This window comes from Gopherus flavomarginatus, chromosome 1, assembly GCF_025201925.1.
Source record: "Gopherus flavomarginatus isolate rGopFla2 chromosome 1, rGopFla2.mat.asm, whole genome shotgun sequence".
In the NCBI taxonomy this organism is placed as follows: domain Eukaryota; kingdom Metazoa; phylum Chordata; order Testudines; family Testudinidae; genus Gopherus; species Gopherus flavomarginatus.
This window is the reverse complement of record NC_066617.1, coordinates 98,452,463-98,464,464: the sequence shown is the minus strand read 5'-3', so window position 1 is coordinate 98,464,464 and position 12,002 is coordinate 98,452,463. Positions and strand designations below refer to the sequence as shown.

Sequence of the window (12,002 nt, the reverse complement as noted above, 5' to 3'; positions counted from 1 at the left end):
AGTAGAAGGGAGTAGAATAAATGACATCCAGTCATATTAGGCTCTAACCGTCACAGTGAGGCCTCCGATTCACTGATTTGGATGATTTTATTTTACTTTATATTTAAAATATAATGAATTCACATTCTCCTGTCAGTCACACAGGAAAGCTCCTTTCTTCCCCCTCCTTTATTTTTTTAAGGTGGAACCAGCTGGACCTGGCCATTGTGCTGCTATCTGTCATGGGCATCACGCTGGAGGAGATTGAAATCAATGCAGCTCTTCCCATCAACCCCACTATCATCCGCATCATGAGGGTGCTGCGCATTGCCCGGGGTGAGAGAGACACTGGAGGGAGACGTGGGGCACAGACACCCCTAGATGGGACAGAACGCACTGAGGGCTGCCAATGATGCCATTTCACCATTGGCTTCTCATATCTAATCTTGGATGGCCATAGAAACTCAGGGCTTGATTACAAGAGCAGTTATTCTGGAATAGCTATTCTAGATTAACTCTGTGTGTGGACGCTCTTATTCCGGAATAAAAGTGCCTTATTCTGAATTAGCTTAATCCATTTCAGATTACGTTTATTCAGAACAAAGCACTTTTATTCCAGAATAAGAGCATCCACACATGGAGTTTAATCAGAAATAGTTAATCCGCCACCTTATTCCTGATTGATTTTTATATGTAGACAATCCTTTAGGCTTTCTCCTGATTGCCCTCAATTTGACATTTAGATGCACCTTTGTCCAGGAAAGCAGTAGTGGCTTTCACTTTGTGAGAGGGACCAAAACAATTGGCAGATTTTGTGAGAAACAAATTATTTCTTCTTTTCTTTTGTAATGCAAATATTGCTGTAATTTTTACAGAAAAGACCAAGGGCCTATACGATTTGCACTGGAGAGGACAGATTTTCAGTGATGAGGGCGAATACTTGCAAAGCTGTATTTGCAAAAAGGAGATGAAGGAGGGAATGAAGCAGGTGTAGAAGGATATGGAATTGGAGTAGGAGAGATTGGTGATGTGTGGTGTTGGGAAAGGGAGGGCCAGTGTGCAGGATGTATGGGGATAGGATGGAAGAGACCAGAGTGGGCATGGAATGAGAGAGAAGGGGTCATTAGTATGCAGAGGGATGAGTTCGAATGGAAGGGACCATATGGGGGAGCGTGGGGGCGGGGCGTGGATGGAAAATGGCCAGTTGGAGAAGGAGCGAGAGGTTGGTGGGTCAGTTTTACAATGGAGGAGAGTGGCAGAACACCTGCCTGGTGTGCTCCTTCCAGTTGTCCTGGCATATTGGGAGCAGATTTCTCTCCCTTGAGTCCCAGCACTGAGGGACACTTTTGTTTTGGTTCTGGTACCAGTGCTGAAGCTGCTGAAGATGGCGACAGGAATGCGGGCGTTACTGGACACAGTTGTGCAAGCTCTACCGCAGGTAAAAGAAACCAGCTACTAGAAAGATGCCCCTTTTGTGCACCAGTCTTTCCATTAGTTCATTTCCCTGAGCGTGCCTAGAATCAGAGAGACGGTGTCTGCTGAGGTCTTTAAGATAGTGGCACGATGTGCCAGAGGGTCGTGCTCCTGTCGAAATGTCACGTGGTTACATTCATTTCTTTCTGGCCTTGTCTGCTCATGACTTTATCCCCCCATGGTGTTACTGAATAAAGCAATGCTCCATTCCTGGGTGAGAGCTGCTTTCCTGCTTTATTTCTGGCTGCCCCTTCCCCCTTGCTACTGTCACTTTCCTCAAACTCGTTTGCCATGAGGATGGAGAGCAAACTGTGGCCATTTTAGGGAGAAAGCAGATGTTCAAGTGTCTCTTCTGTGACCCTCTCATTCTTTCCCACTTGTGCTCCCTTTCCACTGTTCTCTTCCATGCTGTGCTTGTTTCACCTCTGCTGCCGCCTGCTTGCTTGCTTTCCATTTCCCTCTTCTCCTCCTTGGTCCGCAAATGATTTTGAGCCTCTCATCCCACGAGACACAGTAACGCTACCTGTGGTGGCTTGTACAGCATACAGCTAAATGCCTCCTGAAAGGCAGCTAGATGGAAGGATTTCACAAACTGTGAGTGGCAGCTGTTTTGAAATGAGTTATTCATGCACCACTTCATGCAGGCATCAGACCTGCTGAGAGAAGCCCCCGTGATGGATGAGCAGCCAGAGAGACAGTTCTTTTCTCTTTTGGATCCTCCAGAGAGACATGTTAAGGAAGAAATAATGGCACCAAGTAGCTCTATTGATCATAGATCAGATCATTCCTCTGGCAGGCCCAGAACAGACAGTAATCTTATCTGATATCGAAATGCACAGGCATTTGTCAGCTGATTTATCAGGTAATACACCAGTGTTTGTGAATGAGGCCGGGCTGAAAATTAATCTGGGGACAGCACGAGCAGTTACACAAGGAACTTAATTCTGATATTTTTGTCACTAAACCATGTCCATCTGAATTAAAGGAAATCACCTGGCACAAGAACGAGATGGAAACGCAGTTTCCAGTCTTCACTGAATTCTGGGCTTCATCTGACTTCCCTCTATTTATTGAGATTATTTATTTATCACAGTCGCAGTGAGGGGCCCCAGTTTAGACCAGGGCCCTATTGTGCTAGATGCTCTAATAGCATCATAGAGATGTAGGGCTGGAAGGAACTTAGAGAGTCCATCCTGTCCAGTCCCATGTGCTGAGGCAAGACCAAGGAAACGTAGAGAAACCCTGACAGGTGTTTGTCCAACCTGTTCTTAAAACCTTCCAATGACAGGGATACCGCAGGCTTCCTTGGTAACCTGTTCCAGTTCTTAACTACCCTGATAGTTAGAAAGTTTTTCCATATATCTAACTTAAATCTCCCTGCTGCAGATTAAGCTGATTACTAGTCCTTCAGGGGACATGGAGAGCAAGTGGTCACTGTCCTCTTAATAACAGCCTTTAACATATTTGAAGACTGTTATCAGGTCCTCCCTCAGTCGTCTTTTCTCAGGACTAACCAGGCCCAGTTTTTTTAACCTTTCCTCATGGGTCAGATTTTCTAAACCTTTTATCACTTATGTATAATATGCAGAATAAGAGACAGCCCCTGTCTCAAAGAGTTTACAGCCTAACTAAACGAAGTCAGTGCTATTTTCTCCATTTTACAGATGGGGAAACCAAGCCACAGAACTGCAGTTAAGTTACTTAGGGTCACTTAGGGATTCTGGGGCACAGCTAAGAATTGAACCCAGATCTTCTGAATCCCAAGGCAATACCTTGGTCACAAGGTCACCATTCTTCCATGCTTGATAAATCCTGGGTGTTTCACATTATTTCACCAAAGAACCTCACTGCTAAGCAAGAGTTCTTAATATCTGCCCCTGCACACACACAAACAACTATTAAAAGAAGGTGCCCCCTTGCAAAGAGTACTGGATCCAGGAATTTCCAGTAGGAATTTCCAGCATGGAAGGAGTCTAGTCAGGACCTTCCTATCTGATGGCCCTTGATTCTGTAATAGGGAAAGGTTGACTAAGAATCATAGACTCATAGACTTTAAGATCAGAAGGGACCATTATGATCATCTAGTCTGACCTCCTGCACAGCGCAGGCCACAGAATCTCACCCACCCACTCCTGTATCAAACCTGTGTCTGAGCCATTGAAGTCCTCAAATCGTGGTTTAAAGACTTCAAGGTACAGAGAGAGAATCTTCCAGCAAGTGACCCGTGCCCCATGCTGCAGAGGAAGGCGAAAACCCCCCAGGGCTTCTGCCAATCTGCCCTGGAGGAAAATTCCTTCCCAACCCCAAATATGGGGATCAGCTAAACCCTGAGCATGTGGGCAAGACTCACCAGCCAGCACCCAGGAAAGAATTCTCTGTAGTAACTCAGATCCTATCCCGTCTAACATCCCATCACAAGCCACTGGGCATATTTACTGCTAGTAGTCAAAGACAAATTAATTGCCAAAATTATGCTATCCCATCATACTATCCCCTCCATAAACTTATCAAGCTTAGTCTTGAAGCCAGATATGTCTTTTGCCCCCTCTACTCCCCTTGGAAGGCTGTTCCAGAACTTCACTCACTCCTCTGATGGTTAGAAACCTTCATTTAATTTCAAGTCTAAACTTCCTGATAGCCACAGTCAAAATTGTATTAAAATGTGCTCTTAAGGCAATACTAAAACCCCTCTGTTCCACATTTAAATGATTTAATTTAGTCTCTATATTTTACACACTAACTCTTCATGGGACAATTAAATTATCCATAATGTTATTTTTCTCCAGGATTTATTAACATTGGCAGAAGAAGTGTTTTAAAACAATCTCTCCTTTCCCTGGCACTCTCTTCTCCTCTAGACCTTTCTCTTTATATTATAGAGCAGAGTCATCAATGATTTTGACTTGCTAATGGCATGGAAGGCTTCTCTGGCTGTCCTATTTGAATCCCCTGCCTGTCTTTGTTACTCTGCAACCATTCTGAAAAGTGAATAAATATGTAATTTAAAAAAAAATCCCTTTTGGAAATTTATCCCTGAGCATCTCAGCTTTTTTCATTTTCCTGTGGCTAGAACCCTCCTCCCCACTTCACTGTGTATGCACAAGCGCACACACACATGTGCTGACATCTCACACACAGGCTGCTTTTCAAATTTTTAAATGTAACCAGATCAGAGTTACTCCCCTCCTTCATCAGCACCTCGCCTAGCTCTGCCCACAGAGCTGCCAGCTGACATCAGCTACTTCCCAGTAGCTGCCCAGTCTACCTTCTGGGCACACTGTCCTGTTCCTCACACTCCCCACTGCAGACAACGGAGCCAGGATTAGGAGAGGCAAGTAGGGATACTGGGGAGGGATAACAGGGGAGTGATTTCCCCTGCTACTGCTGGCACAGCTCCCGTGGTGCACCAGACAGCAGCCCCATGGGAAACCCTGCAAGTGCCAATAGCTGGGGGCATAGAAACTGGGCTCTCTTCCACAGGCTACCTGCTCCTTCCATTCCAAGCTCCTCATACATAGGCCTAGTCCCCTACTTGAGTCCCTGCAGTCTCTCTTCTCCCTTGTTCCCCTCCCATCACACGTCAGGAGGGCCTAGTTCATTCCTTCTGCCCCTTGCTGCATGCCTACTCCCATGGTGCTCGCTGATAGACCTGCTCTCACCCTCTTCTGCCCCCACATTTGACTAGTACCTTGACTCCCACAATGCACCAGGCAGCAACACTGAGGGGGAGCTGGGGAAGGAGGCTCTCCGGGGTAAAATTTTACTCTCGACTCATACTTTGTCACGTGTGATAGGCTTCACGATACCATGTGTGCCTAAATGTGATTATCTTCATCTCTCTGGGCTTGAAGTCTGAGGGGTGGGATTGTGAGGAACTGGATGACTGGCTATAGGCTACAAATGAAAGGAGCTGTGGTGGCTGTGAGTGGCTGTGGGGGTTATGATGTTTGGGTAGGAAGGCCTGGGGAGATGAGCAGGGCCGGCTCCAGGGGTTTTGCCACCCCAAGCAGCCAAAAAAAAAAAAGCCACGATCGCGATCTGCGGCAATTCAGCGGGAGGTCCTTCGCTCCGACCGGGAGTGAGGGACCCTCTGCTGAATTGCCACCGAATAGCTGGACCTGCCGCCCCTCTCTGGAGTGGCTGCCCCAAGCACCTGCTTGCTAAGCTGATGCCTGGAGCCGGCCCTGGAGATGGGGTTGCTATGAGCATGACTGGTGGCTTCACTGGTGACTTCCCAGGTTCTGAGTGGTTGTGTGCGTGAAGTTCCTAAAGGTTTTGGAGTGGAAATATTTGATGGTGTTCTGTTGCTGCTGCTTGAGTGATGCTATCTGGCTTGGCCTGATATTCAGTCTCACCTGGCTTGGCTTGGGGTAGTCTGATATGGTTTGGTTTGGTTTCAGGTGGGGAACCTCGGACTGCTCTTCATGCTCCTCTTTTTCATCTACGCTGCTCTAGGAGTGGAGCTCTTTGGGAAGCTGGGTAAGTTTCAAGTGTGCCACGCTCTTGCGTGAGCCACAGAATTGCAAAAAAAAAAAAGTCAGTTTCCCATATTGCAGCAGGCCCTGTTCTGATTTAATGAAAAGGCTGGGTACTCTGATGACCTTTTCCTCCTCTCTGGATATTTGCCATGATAGGAATTTCAGCCTTTCAAAAAAACCTGTCTCAGAATGAGAGAGATAGATGGCTTTCTCTCATTCTTAAATCTTTGCTTTCCATTCACTGCCTCAGTAAATCAGCTCCTATCTGTCCCAATACCAGCCAAATGGCTACAGGGAAGACTCAGGAGAAGTTCATGCACTCCTCTAGTCCATGTTGACATGTATCAATGGACAAAACTTTCAGCCAAGTACATGAAGAGGGGCAAGATATCTTCTTTCACACCAAGAGGATTAGGCCCTTGATCAAGTGACTACTGCTGGGTGTTCTGGGAGTAGCATTTTACCACTCTCACTAGTATGCCGAGTACATCTAGCTCACAGGCACTTGCTATGCTGCTGACTGTAGCAGGTACAACCTCAAAATCCCTTCATTTTAATGGATGGTGCCAGCACAGCAAGCTTGCAGGCATGGATCAGCAGCCATGGGGTAAGGGAGAACTATGTTTTGGACTGTTAAGCATGCTGGGAGACATCCCTGGGAAATGAGTTATGCTTATTGATATCCTGGGGTTGGAGTGATTATTCTGATACTCCTAGATGATGTCCAACCATTGGTCATTACTATCATGGACCCAGCCCATGAGACTATAGACTGGAGCCACCGAGTGCAGACTTCTGGATGTGAAGCCAATAAACTCAGAATGGAATGGTCACAGGATCTTATTCTGAGTCGCTGGTACACTCTGAGAGCTAGGAACATACCCATTGCACAATTATAAATCCCTTCTTTTGCAGTGTGCAATGACGAGAATCCCTGTGAGGGCATGAGCCGCCATGCCACGTTTGAGAACTTTGGGATGGCCTTCCTCACGCTCTTCCAAGTCTCCACTGGCGACAACTGGAATGGAATCATGAAGGTAACATGGGCCTCCGAGAAGGAGAAATTCTACGCTGGAGTGGGAGGGATCAGCACTGCTTTGAACTGTCAGTGACTGGGACATGGGTGGCAATGCCTAGGGGTTAGAGTGGGCGTCAGACCCAGAGTCAGAGGCCCAATGCCAGAGCCAAGGGTCACAGCCGGAGTCAGGAGTCAGGGCACAGGGTCAAAACTGGATTACTTAGAGTCAGGCTAGGTAGGAGCAGGGCTGGGTCCAAGACAGCAGCTGTTGCAGCCAGGGACAAATACTTAAAGCAGCAGCTGCTGCTGGGTTTAAGAGCCAGTCTTCTGACTCTTCCGGTCAGTCAGACAGTGTAACCTATTAGGCAATCTACTACAGGCCAGCTGCACTCATTAGGGGGCCTGGAGACTGGGTCTGTTGCAGGCCCCGTTTTCTGACAAGAACTGTTTTCACAGGAGCTAGATGATGGGGAAATGTAGATGTTGGCTTGCCAGTTCAGACCACTGGCCCATCTAGTCCAGGATCCTACCTCCTGCTAGACTCGATCAGGCTATTGGCCCATCTAGTCTTGCAGGCAGCTGGCTGAGTAGTGCAAACTCTCTCTTCAAGGAGCAGGACAACAGTGTGGCCATCCTGAGATGGGAGATTCACTGCCATCACCACTCTAGCCCCTTCTCCCAGGTTGAGTCGGGGGTGCATTTGGTATGACACACACCTGGAGCTGCAGTGGGAATGGCATGTGATTTAGAAACCTCAGGCAGATCAGTTTTCAAATCATATTGCTCCAAATTAAATAGCTCACAGGGATTCAAGGGGGGAATGGGCAATTCTTTGGACATGGGCAGTGTCTTTGGGAGATGAAGGGGATTAGGCATTTGGTTACAATGACTCTTGCTCACACTTGCAGGATTAAAATGATTACATTTGTGGGTCTGGAAGGAATTTTCTCCCTAGGCCTATGGGGAAGAGGGCATCTGTTTCTGGAGCACTGAGCAGAGATTGTCAAATGTGATGGTTTTCCTGTTTTGCTGGGGGCACCGGGCACTGAGGATCCCACATGCTCAGACAGCACCGGGTATTGGAAGACCTTAGTCCTGCCTGGCATTGGATTCTGTGTTTTTTGACTGAGGGAGCAGCCAAATTTAAATTCTTACTCTAGTTCTTCCCTCCTTTTTCCCACCACTTCCTCTTACACCTGCCCTTTCCTCAAGGATACCCTGCGGGACTGCACCCATGATGACCGGAGTTGCCTCAGCAACCTGCAGTTCATCTCACCGCTCTACTTTGTCAGCTTCGTGCTCACAGCACAATTCGTCCTCATCAACGTGGTGGTAGCTGTGCTCATGAAACACCTCGATGACAGCAACAAGGAGGCGCAGGAGGATGCAGAAATGGATGCCGAGATTGAGCTTGAGATGGCACATGGGCTCTGCCCCCGCAGCGTGAGCTCCCATAGCTCAGGACAGGGTGGAGGAGATGGGAGAGTGGACCCTGAGGGACGTCTGTGCATGCGATGTTTCTCTCCAGCACAGGTAGGTAAACTTTTGTACTTACCAGCAAGACTGCAGCAGGCTGGAGTGGGGAGAAGGAGGGCAGTCTAGATGATTTAAGGCTTAGTAACGGGATACAGACTGGTGACTGGTTTGCATTCGGGTCTAGCTTGGGTGAATTGGGTTATACCAGTGCATTGGTGGAGTTGTGTGGTGCCAGGACTGGAATAGCAAGGGGTGCAGGGGGTACTGCAGGACAGGTTGGAGGTGCATTATCAGAGCTGTGCAGAAAGCTCAGGATTATGATAGGAAGGGTGCTGCAGGTCAAGGTTAAGGTGCATTAGCAGAGTATTTTGTGTAGGGAGCTCAGGATTGGAATAGCAGGAAATGGTGCAGTGCAGGATTGAGGTGCATTGGCAGAGCTGGAAGCGAAGCTTATGCAGTGCCTGTCTGCACTGGCAACTAGTGATTTTAGTCCCTCCATTTCACACGAACACTAAGGCCTGGTCTAACTAAAAAGCTAAGTCAACCCAGCTTCATCGATTAGGGAGTGTGAAAAAACCACTCCCCTGAGCAATGTAGCTATGCCTAACCCCCGGCATAGACAATGCTAGGTCGATGGAAGAAGTCTTCCACAGACCAAGCTACCACCTCTTAGGCCTGGTCTACACTGGTGGGGCGGGATCGATCTAAGTTACTCAATTTCAGCTACGTGAATAATGTAGCTGAAGTCGACGTACTCGGATCGACTTACCGTGGTGTCTTCATCGCAGTGAGTTGACTGCTGCTGGTCCCCTGTCAACTCCACCTGCCAGGGGTGGCTCTATGTTTTTTGCCGCCTCAAGCATGGCAGTCAGGCGGCCTTTGGTAGCACACCTGCGGGCGGTCTGCGGCCACGCAGATTCAGTGTCATTTCTGTGGATGATCTGCTGGTCCCGTGGCTTCGGTGTACCCGCTGCCGAATTGCCGCTGAAGCCGTGGGACCAGCAGACCTCCTGCAGGCACACCACCGAAGGATGCCTGACTACCGCCCTCACAGCGACCAGCACACTGCCTCCCGCGGCTTGCCACCCCAGGCATGCACTTGCTGCGCTAGTGCCTGGAGCCGCCCCTGCCACCTGTGCCTCTCGCAGCGGTGGAGTACAGGAGTCAACAGGAGAGCGCTTGGGGATTGATTTATTGCATCTAGATTAGATGCAATAAATCAACCCCCACTGGATCGATTGCTGCCTGCCAATCTGGTGGGTAGTGTAGACATACCCTCAGGGAGGTGGGTTACTTACACCAATGGGAGAACCCCTCCTGTCAGCATAGGTAGTGTCTACACCAGGGGTTTTCAACCTTTCTTCATTTGTGGACCCCTACAAAATTTCAAATGGAAGCACGAATCTCTATGGAAATCGTAGACATAGTCTGCAGATCCCCAGGGGTCTGTGAACCACAGGTTGAAAACCACTGTTCTGTGGTAATGACAACCTTTCACAGACCCCTTAGACATAGTCTGAGGACCCCCAGGGGTCCATGGACCACAGGTCGTAATCCACTGGTCTACACTGAAGCACTGCAGTGGCACATCTGTAGTGTTACTAGTGTAGACAAGTCCTACGTGCTGGATTCTGCCACCATCACTCACATTAAGTGACACCTTTCTCCATGTCCAGCCTCACTGACTTGAGCGAGCTTGCTCATAGAGTGAAGTGCTACTCCCCCTGAGTAAGGATGGCAGAATCTGGCCCTAAATTCTCAGAGCATATTAAAGCAAAAAAGTCTGGGTTCTTTAAATAATTTCTCCCATCCTCCCCCTTTCTTGTCCCCTAGGAGAACTTATGGCTGGACAGTGTCTCTTTAATTATTAAGGACTCCTTCGACGGGGAGTTAATGATCATCGATAACCTATCGGGCTCCGTCTTCCATCATTACTCCTCGCCGGCCATGTGCGAGAAGTGTAACCATGACAAGCAAGAGGTAACCTGCGTGCGAGGATGGGGAGGGAACCCCCTAGTACACACACACATGATCATACACTTGAGGTTTCCCTGAGGAGAGCTCCACAGATTGTTTAGAAAGAAGCTTTGACCTTTGTTACTACAGTGAATTTCTGATATTGGCCTCTCCTCCTAAGCAATGGGAGGCACGTATGTACTGGTAGAAAGCAGGAAGGAAAGGCAGATGTAGCAGGAAGGATGATAGGAGAGAATGAACTAGAGATGGAGATATCATGGCTGCGGTACAGTAGCCTCCCCAGTTGCATTCAGTTTTTCACTTAAAGAAGAGATTTGTTTATGTGAAGAACATAAAAGCAGCAAAGAATCCTGTGACACCTTATAGACTAACAGACGTTCTGGAGCATGAGCTTTCGTGGGTGAATACCCACTTCCTCAGATGTATGTACATACATCCGATGAAGTGGGTATTCACCCACAAAAGCTCATGCTCCAAAACGTCTGTCAGTCTATAAGGTGCCACAGGATTCTTTGCAGCTTTTACAGATCCAGACTAGCACGGCTACCCCTCTGATACGTGAAGGACATAGTGTATCTTCCCTAGATTTTCAGCACTCAGGGCCCAATTCTCAGAGCATTTAAGCCTATGCTTAACTTTAAGCATATGCTTTCTGAAGTCCCATTGATGTCTATGGGAGTTAAGCACGTGGTTAAATGCATTGATTAATTTGGGCCATAATCAGTGAGGAAAGATTGGATTTTCAAGTAAATCTGTTAATTAGTTTGAGTTAAAATTAGAGTTGTTGATTAATTGCAGTTAACTCATACGATTAACTCAAAAAAATGAATCGCAGTTTAAAAAGTTAATCATGATTAATTGCAGTTTTAATCACACTGTTAAGCAATAGAATACCAAGTGAAATTTATTAAATATTTTTGGACGTTTTTCTACATTTTCAAATATATTGATTTCAAGTACAACACAGAATACAAAGTCTACCGTGCTCACTTTATATTATTATTTTTATTACTAATATTTGCACTCTAAAAATGATAAACAAAAGATAGTATTTTTCAAATCACCATATATAAGTAATGTAGTGCAATCTCTTTATTGTGAAAGTGCAATTTACAAATATAGATTATTTTTGTTACATAATTGCATTAAAAAACAAAACAATGTGAAACTTTTGAGCCTACAAGTCCACTCAGTCCTACTTCTTGTTCAGCCAATCACTCAAACAAGTTTGTTTACATTTATGGGACATAATGGTGCCTGCTTATTATTTACCATATCACCTGAAAGTGAGAACAAACGTTCGCATGGCACTTTTGTAGCCAGTATTGCAAGGTACGCCAGATAGTGCCAGATACGCTAAACATTCATATGCCCCTTCATGGTTCGGCCACCATTCCAGAGGACACGCTTCCATGCTGATGATGCTTGTTAAAAAAATGTTTTAATTTGTGACTGAACTCTTTGGGGGAGAATTGTATGTCTCCTGCTCTGTTTTACCCGCATTCTGCCATATATTTCATATTATAGCAGGCTCAGATGATGGGCCAACACATGTTGTTTCTTTTAAGAACACTTTCACTGCAGATCTGACAAAACACAAA

General features: G+C 46.9%; 1 protein-coding gene across 2 annotated transcripts in view; it reads left to right on the top strand.

Annotated features, from left to right (window-relative positions):
- Positions 1-12,002, top strand: part of CACNA1I (calcium voltage-gated channel subunit alpha1 I) — a 139,861-nt gene that overhangs the window by 116,863 nt on the left and 10,996 nt on the right. Inside the window, exons 26-31 of one of the 2 annotated variants that reach the window (XM_050916795.1) lie at positions 182-315; positions 1,347-1,417; positions 5,853-5,931; positions 6,846-6,967; positions 8,161-8,481; positions 10,258-10,404. In XM_050916795.1, coding sequence (XP_050772752.1) covers positions 182-315; positions 1,347-1,417; positions 5,853-5,931; positions 6,846-6,967; positions 8,161-8,481; positions 10,258-10,404 — 874 coding nt within the window. The remainder of the gene's footprint in view (positions 1-181; positions 316-1,346; positions 1,418-5,852; positions 5,932-6,845; positions 6,968-8,160; positions 8,482-10,257; positions 10,405-12,002) is intronic. The other variant, XM_050916784.1, reaches the window with a different exon arrangement.